At 46.1% G+C, this 18,481-nt stretch overlaps 1 protein-coding gene across 3 annotated transcripts in view; it reads right to left on the reverse strand.

Moving 5' to 3' along the window:
• Positions 1-18,481, reverse strand: part of prkcz (protein kinase C, zeta) — a 105,215-nt gene that overhangs the window by 45,897 nt on the left and 40,837 nt on the right. The window contains exons 1-2 of one of the 3 annotated variants that reach the window (XM_023957085.2): positions 9,100-9,248; positions 4,641-4,726 (exon numbers count right to left, since the gene is read on the reverse strand). In XM_023957085.2, the coding sequence (XP_023812853.1) occupies positions 4,641-4,726; positions 9,100-9,136 (123 nt within the window). In that variant the 5' untranslated portion in view covers positions 9,137-9,248. Of the gene's footprint in view, positions 1-4,640; positions 4,727-5,869; positions 5,907-9,099; positions 9,249-18,481 lie in introns of those variants that run through there. The other 2 variants (XM_023957086.2, XM_023957084.2) reach the window with 2 other exon arrangements.

An 18,481-nucleotide genomic window follows, 5' to 3' on the forward strand; every position in this document is an offset into this window, starting at 1 on the left:
AGAGTGGAGTCAGTAGAAAACAGGTGGGTGGTGTATCTTCAGGACCAGGATGGACGGCCCAACCTTACAGAATGTGGACGGTTGTCCTGCTGAAGACCAGATGTCATTGTTTAAATTAACAATGACAGACTTTTGTGGCTCTAATGATTCTCTCAAACTGTCTGTCGGACCTCAGTTCACAGCACAGCCTAGAGGCTGGACTATTCCTGTCCTGGTGCACTTCCTCACATGACATCAGATCAGAACCAAACTTAGAGGATACTGACACTACTGAAGGTGTTGTGGGTTCAGACCCATGTGAGACAGGTTAGCGTTACATACTGATGATGCGTAGATACAACAGTAATGCTATTCCAATTAAAACCTGGCTAAAACGTGACGGGAGAGGAAAAGCTCTATGGCAGGGGTCGGGAACCTTTTTGGCCAAGAGAGCCATAAATGCCACATATTTTGAAATGTAATTTCGAAAGAGCCATACAATAATTTAGTGTCCCTTCCCCACACTGAGGCACGGAGACTTAACCTCTTTTAAAGTTCTTTATTCCGATTACTGCAGACCGCAACAAACGCCGTTCAATTCATTCAGCAACTCCTGAATCTCTCCCGCCGAGACGAGAGCGCTTCTCCCAACTTTATATTCCCCTGCTCCCGCTGCAGCCCTCCCATTTCCCTTATTCGGCCCATAGCTGAACCCCATTGGTCCAAACTACCTAACAACAGGCTGAGCGACAGAACTGAGAGCCAATCAGATCTCTGCTTGACGCGTTCAATGAACTCCAGAACTTTTAACGCGGCCCAACAGCCACCCAACTCAGTCCGCGACAATTTGTTTAAAACTAAATATATAAATGAATGTGTGCATTTGATTTAATTTCAACATTTTTAAAGTACAATAAGTCTGTGGATTCTTTTTAATAACATTGTTATTCTGTTGCTAATAAATGATGAGTATTTCTCGTGGTAGTTTTGCTGATGGTCTAGTCTGGTTGATCCGTGGTGAGTTTCTGCTTCATGCAGGCGTTGAGACTTTAAACGTCATCGTAGGTCTGAATGTTTTGTAGATGTGAGACAGACTGATCACATGCAGACGGGGAGCCAAACACACACTCACACGCCGCAGTGGGTGACAGGCAGCGGGTTTTACGTTTTTACAATCCCTGCGCGATTCACCTGCTGTCCCCACAACCCCTCACCCCCACCCTCTGCTTTCTCCCTCACACATCCCGTCTCCGCATCTGCGCGCTCTTTCTCAGAGACGGGAGCGCGTAGTTTTATGCACGTCAATTCACAGGTTTCCAGCTGGTACAAACTCTGTGAAATAATAGATAATAGTAACTGATAGCGCTGGCGCAGATTTCTCTCTCTAAGCACCGCTACTACTTTGCGCCTCTAGCATCGCATCGCGCCCGAGAAGGACTGGACTAATGATAAAAAAAAAAGTATAATTAAAGATTTGTCTGCGAGCCACATGTGACCATCAAAAGAGCCATATATGGCTCGCGAGCCATAGGTTCCCGACCCCTGCTCTATGGTCATAAGAATGATGACAGACATTGAGACATTAGGTTCTGTGGTGACTCTAATCTACATGTCAGTGTACGTCCATGATGGTCTGGACTGTTGCATCTCAGGTCTAGATTTCTTCAGGGGGGGGGAGTAAAGTTGTCTCTGTTATGACATCGCTGGCAGGAGGTGCAGCGTAGTTTTAGGATCTAGTTCAGAGAAACGTTTTTGATGCCGTCCTGATGCTGAAGAGTCACCTTGTTACAGAACAGCGTCTCCAGGGACCTCACTCTTAAGCTCGTGCTATTTCTGGATCACAGGACATTTTGTCTGCAGCTCAGCATCCCTGCAGACCAAGAACTCATCACCACAACACCTCCCAAGGGAGTCCCAGCTCTGTTGCCATGGGAACGCTTCAGTGTTTCAGCTTCATTCGTCAGGCCAGCTTTAAAGACTTCACAGTTTGTGTCTTTACAGGAACAACTTTCAGCTAAAAATCTGTATGTCACAACTCATGATCAGATGACAAGATCCCAGAAATCAGCAGAGCAGGGAAACCTGGGAAACCTGGAATCAGGATGGACGGACAGGTGTCCTCCAGGCCTGCAGGCGTCCCCCCTCCCAGCCCGTTTTGTCTGTAGTCTCAATCGGCTACAATTTCTCATGATTCTGTCCGTCAGGTCAGCTGGCGCATGACGGCGAAGCAGGAGAAGTTTCTACAGACCGAAGAGGCGCTTGGATGAGCGGATGATCACAATCCAGCCGCCCTGAAGAACAGAATCCTGAGCTGATGAAGGACGATCTTCACGGACATTCTCATCCTAAACTCATTTCTAACATCCAACTGTTTCTTCATGCGCCGAAAGTCACGTAAAAACACACTTTCTGTTGGATGATACCTGAAAAAGGCCTTCATAAATCATCAGCCTGTTCCGGCAGCTCCGTCTTCGTTGTGTTTTTGACTCATTTCTGCTACTGTTTAGTACAAAATGTAACTATTTTTTTTCTTCTCTTCCTTTACTTCAGTAACATTACACACCTATGGATGTGTAAATCACGAGACTAGTTTTCTGGCTCTTTTAGGACGTGTACTTTTACCACCATTTTCCACCACTACTTTTGTCTTTTCTCTTGATATTTATTTTCCCAAGTCTTATATTTCTTGTTTGGCTGCTGTAACAACTAAATTTCCCTCCCGGTATCAATAAAGTCTTATCTTCAATATTAAAGAGATAGTGAGCTCTTTTTTATTATTTTCCTAAAGACTCACTTTATGTCTTAGTGATATTTTCAAAATAAAAGCACATGTTGAGCTTCGCTGGGCTCTGATCACTGTCATAAAGTTACAGTGACTTAGCTTTTAGCTGGACCTCCTATTGCTGCAGTCATTACAGTTACAAACTGCAGGAATATGAAACCATGGAAACAAGGACCCTTGATCATCTCAGAAAACTAGCATCCATTTGCTTAAGGGACAAACGCCTCGGCAGATGAGCAAACATTGCTGGTTCAGTCCCTCCACAGGGTGGCGCTCTACACTGGAGCAGCAGGGGGAGATGGAAGGAAGAGGAATGACGATGAAGGTGTGGAGACTGAGAGGAGGAGAAGGAGGGATTGGAGAAAGAGGCAGAAATCTGACCTACTTCTCTTCTTTATGTGCTGGGAGCCGCATAGAGCAGCAGGCTGGAAGCTGGCATGGCAACAAGAGCAGAGAGACCCCCCCCAGACTGAAACACAGACTGCCAGGGATTCAAAAATCCCGTTTGAAGCTGAAGACAAATCTGCTTTCAGGCTCCGTCTCATGTAGTGGTGAAGGCAGACAGAGAGGAGTCTGATCTGACTGCAGGAGTTCCAGCTTTTAGACGCTGCTTGAACACGTGCACAGATGTGCACATCTCTGGGACAGCGTGAACTATGCATCAAATCCAGACCTTTATAATTCAGCAGCAGTGCACAGATCCCTGGACAAACGCGTGCACGTGGAAGATGAGACAGTTCATGACGCCTAGGAGGAAGGACTCTGAAACTCCAGCTCATCCGACAGAGCCCAATCAATAAGGTTCAGTCCAGATTCTTAGATGATCAATGCACGGCGGTCCAATCACAGCTCTCTGGCTCTCAGAGGCTCCGCCTCTTCTGCTCCTGGGTTCATCAGCATCTTATAACAGTAGGAAACTGATTTACAAACTGAACAGTCAGAAGAACAAAATAATTCAGAGCTCTGGACGTCTTTTGGTTATCAGTGCAAATGATCACAGCATGTGACGTATGCAGCGAGGGGGGGGGCTCAGGAATGAAGTATAGAAAGACAGTCTGTATCGCTCCAGCACGAGGTCAGAGACGTCCAGAGCTAAGTCCCAACACGACCCAAAGGCCTCTGAGGACCTCTCATGGTCAGCACCGAAAAACAAATGAATCCTCCAAGTTCAGCCTCATCTGACCATCCAGAAGAGATATTCCCAAATCCCTTCTTCTTTCTTCCACCCTGGTTCATATCACAGATCATCTGATTTAAATGTTCATTTCCTTGTGTAATCAGTGAACTCTGTCTTCTTCTGGAAACAATCTTGTTCTAAACTGGTTTGCTTTAACCTCAACTCAACCAATCCACAGCTCTAGAGCCGCCTTTCTGAGCATGCTCCAACAGACGCTGGGCCATGTGAAGGTCTTCAGAGGCCCGGTGGTCATGTGACCTCATGTTTGGTTCATCAATTTAATCTTCAAGGCAAAGACCCCAAATGGAGTGAGCTTTCATCAGAAGGTCTTCTTCTCTCTGGAGGAGGTTAATAAAAGGCTTTAGGTCTACGTCTGCCCAAGAACGTTGGAGATGAACCAGCAGACATCAGGCTGAGCATCAAGCCCAGGTCTGACAGAAGCCCCTCCAACCAAGCAGACGGACTTTACACCAAAACAGAGAGACATGCTGAGAGGCTGAAGGCCGGAGCTGCTGGAGATCAGATTCCATCATCAGGGACTCTAAGAGGGTTTACTGAAAGAGCAGGCCTGGAGAAGTCCATCTGCTGACTTCATTCAAAGACAACCTGATCCGGTTCCTTCCTCTGAACCCCTCAAAGGAAATATTCCCAATGAATGAAGACGTTCCAGAAGAACTGGTAGAGTCTCACTGAGACACTCACCCTGTTAAAGCGCTTGGCCTGGAAAAGATGTCCGTTGACCCGGTAGAGCTTCCTCCATCTTCTGGCTCCGCGGCGATAGATCGATTCTGGAAGAGAAAAAAGACGCTTGTGAAGATCGCTGAGGCCAAAATGGATGGGGGGGGGGGGGGGGGGGCTTCCACCACACCCTCCCTCCTTTAACCCCTCCCTTCATTTTTCTCATTCAATCTCGTCCCACTTTGATCATCTTCTGGTTTATCTTCGAAGCGTTCCAGTGGTCTTTAATTAGGATTATTTTATGTCGTAGTAAACCAGCACTCATTTCCCATCATCCCTTTGTTTACGCTCTCTCTAGCTAGCTTACAGCCACTTGTAACCCAAGCTAACAGTAGGGGTGAAACAAAAATGGCGAGCAATATGGTCGCTATCCACCCGTGCAGATTAGATCCAGATTCCAGCTCAGACCAGGAAACAAAGACGTTCATGGATGTGTTTGTCTGCAGGATGATCAGAATGGAGCAGAGCAGGAAGCTTGTAACCTGCCGACTGTAGCCCTTATGTCACTGCTAACAGCTTCCTACAACAGAGATTTCAGAACAAACTGAATGAAGAAAAACCCAGTAATGCAGTTTTAATCTTAATTTTCTTAATCTATGTCCTCCTTCATCAGAAGAACATGTTCAAAACACTAAAACACCATTCTCGTTAGAGTGGCTCTTTGAATCTTCTAAACTACTGAAGGACCAAACACAGAGTCTTCATAAACCAAACCAGAGGTCCTCCTCACCTGGATCAGGTGTGTCATGTCAGTCAGTAACAACTCGGCTCACTTGACTCGATCATTGTGTATCTGCTGCCCCCCCCTCTGTCCTCTGCTGAAGGGTGTGACAGCCCCCTCCAACAACTTCTGTTTTCATCGCGCCTGTTGCCATGGCAGCCCAGCCCTCCACACTATGAACAGGATGTGGAGAGGAAACCATCTACCGGAAAGGTTTGTGATTGGATGGACCGACTGGCAGAGAACATGCTGGACATCAGATCTGCGATGATGAAAAAGTGTCCCTCAGGAAGGGCGGGAAAATAAATTCATTCAATTATTTCAAATTTGCTGTTCAGGAGGATTTCTTTTTAGGAAAATCAGGGGCTTCTTGGGCTTCCGTTGTTCGGAGTAAGGTCAGTAATGTTTGTGGATAAAGTAGAAAAAACAAACCAAACTGGCGATAAAACACATAAATATAACAGATACAAACCATGTCTACAACATGGACACATTGTGACTTTTCCTCTTTAATTGCAGGTCATGTTATGGTTTTTAATGAGAAGATGAGGTTAATGCCCAGCCTGTTAGTGGTTCTTAAGAAAAATAAAACAAAAAACATGGGAAAAAAACACAAAATATTCAAATGAAACACGGATGTTTCTGTTTTGGTCTGCATCCAAGCCACACATCACAGGTGCAATAAGATCTACAGGTAAGTACAGCAAAGCCGAAGCCAAGTACATCACTGCAGAGTCACATGCAGGCAGGCGGCCATGTTTGGAGCAGAGCAGGAACAAATGTCAACTTTTAAGAACTTCATCTCATAAGTTTAAACTACAGTTTTCTCATTCAGGGCGTGGCATTTGGATTTAAAAATACTATCAGTTGGAAAATAGCCTTACTGACCATCAACAACAAAAACAAATGTGTTCTTGCAGCGCTGCACCTGACAGACTGACGTCAGGATGGAGATGAGCAACAGCCCAATAAAGTCTCATCCTCCATCTGGTTCTTCTGAACTCAGGATGTTTTACTGATGCTGGTCAGTAACTGTAGGAGAACTGGATCAGTGTGTGACCCATAGTCACCATAGAAAATGCTCTACTTGCCTCTCCATCCAAGTGAAGCCAATTCAGTCGCCATTTTGCCTCAATATGGACGCCGCCATGTTTACTGATGTCCTCAGCCAGGCAACATCAGTGAGCAGTGATTGGTCCAAGTCGGTCTGAGTCAACGTTTCTATGGCAACTGCTGATTCCAATGAGGAGTGAGCCTATCGGAAGGCCACACCCCTTCCGGGGAATCTGTCAATCGAACATTTCAAATGTTTGTGGTGGGGGCCAGCAGGCACCACATGTTTTTATTGAGGCGTCTGATTGGCCAGTCAGTCTTAAATAACTTCCAATAAAGACATATTTTTCTAAACAAAATGAGGATCATCAAGAAGATGTTAAAACAGGTTATCAGATCCAGAATGGTTCTTCTGACCAGTAGAATGACTGATTACAGCTGTTACTTCCAGGTACTTCCTGTTTGGACTCTGAGGGGGGAGGAGTCACTCAGTCCAGTTTTCTTGTATAGTCAATGCTGCCAGCTGCAGGAAGAACAAAAAACCAAAACCACAAAGATAAAAGGCCTCAGTGATCCACAGGGAGAGTTGTGGACCATGATGCTCTGTTCTTGTCCTCTGATCCAACCTGCAGCATGGCTCAGCGTCTAATTTGAAGGCTGATCACTGGATGTTTGCAGATTTGATCAGACTATCTTCAGCTTCTTCAAGTCTTGATCTCTGAGGTTTAAATGGAAGTTTTGAGGCTGGAGTTTTGGGTCAGAGTCTGGATCCCAGATGCAGAAGAAGGATCATTTCAAATCTGTTTGTTTTGAATTTGGTTACATGTAGAGAGTTTAAATCTGATTCCAAAACATTATCATCATAAAGTGAGCTTCCAACTGACTTAGATTCTGCTGCTAGTCACTCATGCAATGAAATCTCTCTAGAGGTTTGGACAGACAAACTTTTAAAGCATCAGGAGCAGATCTGAGAGGAACTGAACTTTGAAACCACAAGCTTCCAGTTTTTATGAACATTTATGTTTTCTGGAGGAATATCAAAACAGAATATGAAGAAACCTCTGTGAGCTGGAGGCATTTAAAGGACCTGAGCTACTCGGATGAAGATGAAGAACATCATCAAAGCCTACTGTGACACATGACACCATCTTTGGCTTAAAGGAGCTGCTTTCTCCCACCAGGTCAGAGCCAGTCTGGAAGAGTCTGGGGTGGGGGGTCAGATAAGTGTGGGATGTTTAGCTTCACGTTAGACAGGAAACTGCAGCCTGAAGGCAGGGATACAGGCAGCAGGAGCAACCCCCCCACACCCAGCCTCCGGGCATCATGGGGCCAGAGGAGTGGGTGGGACTGAGGACGAGTCACATACGGGTGAGTCATTCCTGCTGGACGTCTCCATGGTAACAGATAAGACTCTCAACCTGCTGTCCAGCAGGGACTCCTGCACCTCCCCCTCCCCCTCAAGAAGCAGTGCACTGTGGGAACTTTTCTGTCAAGGTGCATCATGGGATGTTTCTTCTAAAGAGAGAATGCTTGTTGTGGGTTTAGCCTGGATTTAATGGGAGCAGTCGAGTGATTCTTTCCCAAAGAATCCAGTTCATTCTGAACGGGGGGGGATGTGACACACCTCAGCATCTAAGCACCATCACAGCTGGGTTCTGACGGCCCTTACCAACTGAGAAATCATTCATTCTCATCATCTCTGGTTCATTACATGTTTTTCTTTGCATTAGCTCCCTTTAGAAGTTTGATAAATCCTCATGGAGTCCATAAAACTGTAACCGTGGAATCCTAAAATAGACAAATGTCCTGCAACATCCTAAGAGGAGAGAAGTTTGAAAAGTTTGATGAATTGGTTTCATGGGAATGGTGAGGACAGGAATCCTCTGCCTGTGTTTGTCAGTGAAAACCAGAAGCTCTGCAGCTTCAACGCCATGAGCTCAGAGGAAAAGCTCTTCTTTAGCCCGCTGTCGCTCTAGTTCACCTGTCGTCCAGATATTTATTAGGAACATTAAGAACTTTCAGTAAAAGGCTCACCTGGCTCCACACCTCTACTGTAACATGTGACATCAGTCTGACTTCCTGCTCCACATAGTGATGAAATACTGTAGTAAATACGTCTCATTCAGCAACGATTCCCAAATCACATTTCAACCAGAATGCAGAGTAACTTCTCTCAACACAGACGTTAAAAAACCTAAAACACTTTGATCAGAAGCATTTTAAATTGGTCCAGATTGGAGCTGCATGTTCTGATGCACAGCTGCCTGGTTTCTCCACGCATTCCTTTCAGCCGATCCTCTTCCCCTGACTCAGCTGAGGGACAGCGGCACCCGGGAGCCTCGGGGTATTTTCTGCATCCATCCACCTCATTCTTAGAGCAGGAGGGACACGCAGCTAATGGTTTACCGGTGGATGCAGGTTTAACGCAGGAGCCCAGTCCCAGCAGAACGGAGAGCGAGCTCAAAGACCTCATCCAAACCCACCAGAGGCACAAATGCCTCAGAAAGGCTTGTGGCTGCTCCTCACTCCTCCTCTCTGTTTGCTGTCACCAGGAGGAGGAGGAAGACTCCTCAGCTCTGCTCCTGTCCTGCTCCCACCAGATCCAAGCTTCACATGCCCTCCCTTCAGCTGACCTGACATGACCCCTACCTTTGACCCTGAAGTAGACGAGCAGCGTGAACAGCATCCCTCCAGATGAACGACTCCTTCATCCTCTGGATCTCACAATGATCTGCTGCTCCTCTTCTGCTCCTCTCCTGTCCATTCTACCTTCCTCCCCCTCCTCGTGCTTCCAAGAAGAACCTCCTCTCATGTCGCTCCCCCCTCTCAGCTGACTTTGCCTTCATTCCCTCCTCCCCGTCCCAGAACCACGAGTGCAGCTGCAGTGAGACCCTGAAACCACACGAGGGCCACAGTGGCTCCCAGTCGAGTGAACCATAAATAAACCTGAGAGTATTTTTAGCTGCAGTGCAGCAGGAGCACATCCTGATGACAACCACACCATAGGGCTGGGAGGTATAGAATTAGATATCACTATATGTTTTATTCATATCAGGCTATAATATCACAATATAAACCAGATAACTACATTTGTCAAATGTATACACTCTGCTCTGATAGACATGTGTCATCCTCAGCAGGTTGTTTAGATCTAAATGTTTATTTCCTTGTTATTTCTGGATAATCCTGGTTTCCTTCAGTGACATTGAACATGATTGGTGGATCTGCTTCAGCTGATAAAACAGGTTAATGCTGTTTCCAGTTTTAGAAGGAAGATGACTTCTGCACCATTTGCAGCACATTACTCTGTTTTATGTCAGATTTTAAATAACTGTAATAACTCCACACAGAGGCAGAAATAAAAGTTTTGAGTCACCGACCATGTTGGCCGTCTGATTAAACAAAATCTACCAGCTAAACATATTTTTTACTGGCCAAATTATAACATTATTCAAACAGAAATACCTTCTGAATTTTTTTAAAGAAAATGTAACTGCATAATAGTATTTTATAACTGGTTTGAAGACGTCTTTATTGTCATCTAACTATAAACTCCAATTCAAACATGCTGAGAAAACAAGAACAGATTAACACTAGATTTCCTAATTCTGCTTCCAGGTGATCACATTTTATATTAAATCATAACAAAAACAGCCTGAAAACTTTCATGTTTTTGATTATTGTTACTTTCTATCATTGACATTAAAGCTGACGCTCTCATTAGGGAAACAACATCTGACAAGTGACCGTTTTTGGAGGAACATCGGCTCTGTAGCGCCACAAAGACGCTGCTAAAACAGTGGATTCAGTTCTGTTCTGGTATTTATGAAATACCGTTTTATTCATGTCCTATGAACTCATCTTGTTGTATTTATCCACCACGTCTTAAAGGGCGGTCCGTGTTATATAGACTCATGTTTGTATCGAGAAAAGTTATATCGCTACTTTTCGTTTTATCGCCCAGCCTTAAGAGAAACATCCGAACAAACGTCTGCTGCAGTTTTCACATTTACGTGCATCTCCTGAATGCAGCATGGAACAAGGTAAGCCTCCCCCAGACTAATCAGAAGGACTTCAAACATCAACTCTCACACCCACAGTTCTGGTTGTGGTTTGTAACCATGACAACGGCTGAACTGAGAGGAGCTGCAGGATCAAAACAAGCAACACACCCGTTAGTCAACAAGAGTTTGTCCTAAACAAAACCAACACCTTCGGAGTCCCCGCAGATCAGACGGCAGCCCACCGACCCGCTCCACCACCTGCAGGGTGTCCTGCTGTGACCTCCTCTGGATGGACTCACCCATGATGCCTCACTGTGGAGGAGTGGAGTGTCACCCCCTCCACATCTCCAAACCTCCTCTGATGGTCCATTTCCATCATTCCCATCCAAATCTTCCAAGAAAGTCTGGATCAAAGTTCACACGGAAGAGACGACTTCCCTGTTTCAACCATGAACCCAGCTGATCACATCAGCTGATTGATCACATCAGCTGATCGATCACATCAGCTGATTGATCACATCAGCTGATTGGCAGAAGGTAGAAGTTTGGACTAAAATCTGCATCTGTCACACCCTGAATGTGCAGCAACACTGTGACTGACGCTGTGAAGCAATGTCAATGTTCAGGGTCAAACTTTACAGGAAGACACTGTCCTCACTGACATGCCGTTGTAGTTCATACGTGTTTCACCTCCTCCACACACAAAGACAGCAGTTTACAGTGAACTTCTACTGAACAAAGCTCTGGAACAACAAAGTCCCTGAGCCTCAGTCCTCTGCTCCAAACAGTCTGGATCTAATATCCTTTTGTCTGTTTTATCCAGTTCATTCCAGAGAGAAGGAAAGGCTTTGACTCATGGAAAGTAGGAGGATTTGAATGCCTCCTGGCTCCAACACTGCAGGATTGTTGTGAGATGACACTCAGAAGAACAAAAGTTGAAGGACGTTCGTCAGAGTCCAACCCTGAAAAGGTGGAACTCTAAAAGTTTCTTTGACCAAACTGAAGACAAACATTTCACTGTAAATCGTGGAAAAGGAAATTAAACTGTTGGATCTTCTTTGTTAACAAAGACTTTTTCCAATACTTGATGATGAATCTGTTTCAATTACGCTGTAAAGGGAAAGTGAGATCCTCCCAAAAGAGTTCAGACTATTCAGAAAATGATCAAGAATCATGATCAGAGTATGAGGATGGGAGTGTTCACCTTTGGTCTCAGCATGCATCCTGCAGTTCACCCTCAAACAGCACTTCCAATAATCTGATAGATGGATCGATCATCATCCTGCAGAAAGGTGTGGGATAATCCATCCCATAATAGCAGTGATACAGCAAGGCCTCCCAACACGTCAGCGATCTCTGTCAGACCACAAAGCATCCGGGCTGCACCGTCTAGACGCATGAGGGGGGCTAGAGGCACACCGCCCCCCTCCAGCAGAGATGGACTCTTCCTGCCTGCAGGCTGCAGCAGCAGTTTCTGCATTCCTGAACGTGACGGCGCCTCCGGCTGGACGCACTCTTATCTGACATGTCCCCTCTATCAGCTTTAGCCAGCAGCTCCTCCACTTTGGATCAACACCTTCAAACTCAGCGTGGGGGTCAGCAGAGAGAGGCAGCTGCTGCCCCCCAAGAAGGAAACTCACAGTTCCTCTCATAGTTACAGCGAGGGGGCTGATCCACCCACAACTACTGACAGGTTAAGATATGAAGACAATCCTGTTGTTTGTCTCTTCATGTTCTGCTCAGGAAAAAGAAAAATGTTGTTTCCAGAGAGAACGCTGAAGCTCTGTCCACATGAAGAACCCTGCAACTGTCTGAAATGTTAACATGGAAGGTCAACTATAGTCTTAGATTGTAAAAAGAAGTTCATAACCAAGAAAAGCAAACCAAGCAGCCTCAGTGGGATCCAGCTGCCTCTCAGCAGCATCACTGCAGTCCTGCAGCCTTGCGGTGACCTTCATGCACCCTGGTGACCTTCATGCACCCCGGTGACCTTCCAGGCTCACCTCAGTCCTGCAGCCTAACTGGGTCAGGAATAAACCATCAGCTTCAGCCTCTTGTTGCACCTTTTACCTTCTACCTGCTCCTGCGTCCGGTTCTGTAAGGTTACAGGGATTGTAGCAAGAGCTGTACAGCAGGTTGAAATAACTACAAGGTGACCTCGTCATGCATGAAGGGGGGGCCCAGAACAGGAGTGTAGATGAAACAGTATGGGCCAAAGAAAGGACACAGAGACGATAGAGAGACACCACCAGGGAGGCCTCCTAAACCAGGACAGCAGGACTGCATTTAGCAGCTTAGAGCAGAAAACACGGCATTGTTGGACGGCCTGACTGTACCAGCCGGCGTGACCTCCCAGAAGGAGGTTACAGAAGAGCCGGCCTTTTGTTGTGTGCCCCTCATTGCAGATGTGCTCCGGGCCAACAACATTCACTGCAGGGGCTCAGGAGCGGGGCGACAGTCGCTGAGGCCAAGATGCAAAGACCCAGTTCAGACAAACATCATCCCCCTGGAGGGAAACCCCCCCAGAAGAGAAACCTGCTTTCACTGGATAATTGAGCTCACTGTAAGCTCATGACCCCCCACCCCCAGCAGAGCAGCACTGAAGGAAGACATGCGGGGGGAGTTTTCAGTCAAATATCCTCCTGTCTTAAAGCTGGGATCACCTCTTTGTAGATTTGTGAGAAGAGGATTAGTTTGTCAGGGTTTTTATCGGGGGGGTGACCCACATTTGGGTGGATAAGACAACCGCCACGTTACTTAAAGGTTTACTTCCAAACCAGGAACTGAAGAAGAAGCTGGCTTCAGTTACATTTCATTTGTTCTCTTCAAAAACTCAAAGCAGTTTATCGCCGATCAAACCCGCTGCTCCTACTTCCTGTTCCAGGTCTGCAGGTTCTGCAGCTGAAGCCACGTCAGTGTCTGCATCTGATGATGCAAAACTGACGAGCTTCAAACTAAAAACACATGGTTAGTTCCAATAAAGACACAAAGCTTCAAGATAAAATGCTGACACTGCAGCACACATGGCGTCCGTGGAGCGCTTTTCCCCACAGTGATTTCAGTCACACCCCTGTTGTTGCTGATCTTTGACATGTTCCTGTTATTCTCCCCAAGATGACAGAAAACGACAGCAGCTTGAGGGTCAGGAAGCTGAGATGAAGCTTTAGGCACTACTACTGAGCAGCCTGAGAACCAGAACCGAACTGGAAGCCAGCAGGTTTCACAGCAACTGTAAGGCTGTTCTGACCTCCCTCTGAACACATTTGAGGACCGATTCTATTTACAGGGACCGTTTTGTAGAGGGACGGGGTTCAGAGGAGTCCAGAAGTGGCACTCTGGTTGGTAACAGACGCTGTGACTCCAAACTAAAGAGGAGACCCTCCGTTGTTTAGTTCAAGCAGCATCTCTATACATTGGTGTGGGGGCTAAATGCATAAGTGGACGGCTGTATATTTTGAAGGAACCATGAAGGAAAAGTCCACCCCCCCATGTAGTTTCAGCAGAATGTTGCAGAGACACAGACTGCAGCAGCACGGCTTCATCATTCTAACATTAGGATCCTAAAGGCAGAGAGAACTGTTTATGATGTGTGACCTGGTTACCATGGAAACAGTAACGTCTTCCAGTCCAAATGTTTTCAGTAGACTGATAGAATGCATTAACATTGGTGTTTAGTTTGGCTTAGCGAATGCTTGACCTGTTTCCACGTTTCAGGGTGAAGCGTGAGCTGTGGACGTCTGAAGCTCCAGAGCCTCTTCAACACTCTTCTGTTTGAGAGCAGCACAGAAATGCTGCTTCTTTGCTTTCTCAGGCTGGGAGACTCTCTTGCTGCTTTAGGAGGTTTTGGACAGAAGAGACCAGATCTTGACTCCTCCAGTGAAACCACTGGTCACTGCAGATCTTTCAGGAGTTTTCCATCCAAGCCTGAAGCCAGGAAATGGTTAATGGCGTTGTTTGAGAAGACTTCCCATCCATGAAGGAGGAACGTCCTCACATGGAGGAAGAGTGTGAAAATGTTCCAATAATGTTGGCTAATAACACGCCTGAGCAACCCCCCCCCCCCCCCCCCCCCCCAACGGGAACACAGCTCACACCTACAGCCCTGTGATGAGACACCCATGAAACCGAGAGCAGCAATGACTCCTGGGAAATCAGGAATCACAGAGGCTCAAAGTCCTGCTGCTTCAGCTTCTGTTGACCTTTAGCTCCATGAATTCAAAGCTCAGAGACAGAGAGGACCAAACACCAGCTGGAGTCCTGGACCTGCTGGATCAGAACTCCTCCAAGTCCATCCTGTCCCGCCTCACATCATCTATAATCAGAAATCCCCCACACACACACCCCCCACACACACACACACTGGTTTAACATCCCTCATATAAAGAAGTGTGTTTTCTATTTTCACCACAGTCTGTGATTAAAGCAGTGTGCTTGTATTTTTTAACATGGGGGGGGGGGGGGTTAAATTCCATTCAGAGCATCTACTGAACAATGAGCTTCTGCTTTTAACGCTTATCATCAGAACATGACGCTATTTCAGCACACAACACAATGTCTCCACGATGTGGACGCATGTCCCCCCTCCATGATGTGGACGCATGTCCCCCCTCCATGATGTGGAAGCTCAGCTCCACAGTCTCATGTCTTCACTCAGCTCCAGAGCTGCACGATGGACAGAATTCTTTCACAGAGACACTGAGCTGCTGCCCGCCGGAGCCATAAAGGTGACCTTCAGCCCAACAATCTCTGCAGGGGTGAGGAAGTTTGATGAAGCATGAGGGGTGCAAGTTTGGCCCCCACGAGGCCCACAAGGCTGCCCCACCCTCAATGACATATTTATTGTAGGACGACTGCAGAGATTCAGTGATGAACCATCTGCAGGCTGAGCAGCTCTGAAACAAAACACTTTGATGTGTCAGAACAACGAGGAGAAACAGGAGCATCAACGGCCCGACTGAGACCAGAATCAGAATTCTGACTTCAGATCAGGTTCTCTGAACCCTCTCAAAGGATCCAGAATGACTGAAAAAGGTACTCTACTATACTATACTCTACTATACTATACCATACTAGGCTAGGCTATACTAGATATGACAGGCAGCCTGTGGTGCCGATGTCTGCGTCTGCAGCTGCTCTCTGCCCGTCTGCCATGGGGGGTTTTGATCGTCACGTCACAGACAGAAGATCCAGATAAAAACCTGTTTAGAAAACAACAACCCTAAAGTAGAATTTTGATCCATTCATGCATTTCCAATTATTCCTCTAAAAACCTGCTCTCTGAGCACCAGCCCCTCCCAATCCAAAAAAACAAGGGGGGGTCTCCCATTGTGATGTCACAAAGTGAGGAACAGCCCCTTCCAGGAAGATTCTGCCCTGCCAGCACCGTCCCCAGGCTAACAAGCACGCTCCCACTTTCTGCATGGAGCTAGCATTCATCAGCTAAATGCTTTGATATAATATGCACAATATTTGCATTCATAATATTTGCAAAAGTTCTGATGTTTGTTTCCGTGGGCGATAAGGAGACACGCTGCTGAAGGCGGATCTAGGATGAGGAAAGAAGGAAAGAAAGGCGGAGTCTTCTTACTTCCAGGTAGCTAAATTGGCCGTGAAAACAAACTCATATTTCATTAAAAAGCATTCTTTAGTGCGCCAAAGGTAATTTTATCATTCGCATGGATTTAGTTGACTGAAAGGCTTAAGAATAGCGTGATGTAGATCCTTGTAGAAGAAAGTCAAACATGGGAGCATCATCGCTCTCAGACTCACAGTGAGGTGGCAGGTGGTGGAGTGCAGTGCAGCCCCTCCTCATCTGTACAGAGTCGTGGGGTCAGAACAGAGTTCACTTGACAGGACCAGACTGACCCCCCCATGCCCAACAGGAAGACCAAACGCAGAAACTCCTATTCTAGTTCAGGACGGCTTTTCTATGATCAAATCTGTGAGTTTCAGCAAAATGGCTCAATAAAAGACAGGTTTAAGTCAAAAATAGAGTCAAACAAACCTCCAGCTGTCCGGGGGTGGGGGTGGGGGGCTGCCTGTTTAGCACTCTGCTGCAGAAAGCTCGCAGTGTTACAGCAGAACAATGGCGCTGTGCTGTGGCACAGTTAACACCGTCCCCACAAAGGCGCCATTGAAAGCCTCAGAGCTGCACTTCTGTGTTAGCATGTTAGCCTGTTAGCAGCTACACCGTTAGGATGGGGGGGGGGGGGGGGGGGGGGGGGTACGAGGCTGCTGTGATCCTGGTTCACACAAGTCCATGTCCTCAAAATGCTGCAGTCATCAGTGGGTCACACAGGTGAGACCGCCTGGTTTAGTCCAGAGCCCAGCTGGGGGTGTGGGGTTCTGAAGCGGCGCCGCTCGTCCTGCCGGCGCTCACGATGACGGTCCAGCTGCTCCCACAGCAAACAGGCAGGACGAGACGCACACGCTCTGCACCACACTGGCTTTGCTCAGCGTCTCAGCTGAGATTTAGGTCTGACACTGATCAGCCTCTGAAGCCTGAACACCAACAACACAGAAGCTGATGGTCCCGCCTCGTCCTCCAAACATCCTGCAATCTATTCAGGACTTAACAAAGCCCCACCTTAGTTTCTAAACTTACATTATCAATGCAGAAATAAAATAAAGACAAGTGAAAAATGAACGTAAAGCATAAAGAAATCCAAGCAAGAGGACCTAAAACGTTCATTTAATAAAAAAACTGCAAAAAAGGAGGAGGAGAAGGCATGAGAGCTGAAATGAGGCTCATGAAAACTTCTCAGAGGAGGACCTAGAAACATGACACAGTTCCACCAGCTGCTGCTGCTCCCACAATCCCTCTGTGCCACTGTTGCATCACCGGAGCGACTCCACCACATGCTTCCTGTCCTGTCGTACGTGGTTTCTTGAAATCAGGGTCAGTTTTCAGCAAATCAAAGCTTCAAACCCTATTTCCCTGGATAAGCATTAAACTGTGGATGTAGGCGATCATTCTGTTACAAACCACTGAAGTGTTTGAAGCTTCTGAAAATCTGTTTCAGGAGTTGTTGTTTTTTTAAATCCATTCAGTGTCATCAATATTTCTACTGTTCTGCAGAAACCATAGAGAACAGATGTTTCACTAAAACATGCATTTTTGTCAGGAAAACAACAAATGTTTACACAAAACAAAAATGCTGCTTCTCAGATTTTGGCTTCTTTGAGTTTAACTACAACGTCAGTAAAAATAAATCAACTCTCTGAGGGGTTTTTGACCAGACTTGTAGAGAATGGAATGAATGGCACCTGTGTGCTGACACTGATGCGTTACCATGGCCTCAGACTTCTGACCCATTATTCCTCCCTAACGGACAAATGATCAGGCAGTTCAGAAAACAGCTTCCTCTGACACACAGCTAAATCTGGTCGGGTTTAATTATTCATATTTAACCAGAACAACAATAACTCAGCGTAGTCACATGGTTATAATTCATTAAGAAGACAAAAACATGCGTTGGTTTTTCTCTCTTGAAAATAGATTAACTTCATTTTTAAAAGTTCCATTCATTTTCATGAAACAGCCTTTAGATCAGTGACTGATGATCCTTCACAGAAGCTACGTCTGTTCCTGACAAATACAGTGTCTTCTTTGTCATGGCACATTCTATCATATAGACCCACCATATCAGGAGTTTTTTAGTTTTTAAATCCATTCAATCTCATCAATACTTTTACTGTTCTCAGCAGAAAACGGGTCAACTCTGGGTCTGATCGGCTGCTTAATGTCAGGTATGTGTGGGCCGCTGCTTCTGAGGTCAAACTTTATAATATTATATTATTTATAGTATATTATAAAACTCTACTTCATAAACTAAACACAACACAGCACCAGCTTGTTTAACAATGACCTCTGGCAGCTTGTGAAGGGCGAGGACGACTGTCTTCCTTATGAATCTGTAACCTCTGACCCCAACTGAGACCATTTAAACACTCAGGTTGTTATATTATCAGTTTCCAACATGGATTTTTTACAATTCAGCAGAAAAGTTTTAGTCTGAGTGCCGCAT

This window comes from Oryzias latipes, chromosome 7 (genome assembly GCF_053564925.1).
Source record: "Oryzias latipes strain Hd-rR chromosome 7, Olatipes_Hd-rR_3.1".
In the NCBI taxonomy this organism is placed as follows: Eukaryota; Metazoa; Chordata; class Actinopteri; order Beloniformes; family Adrianichthyidae; genus Oryzias; species Oryzias latipes.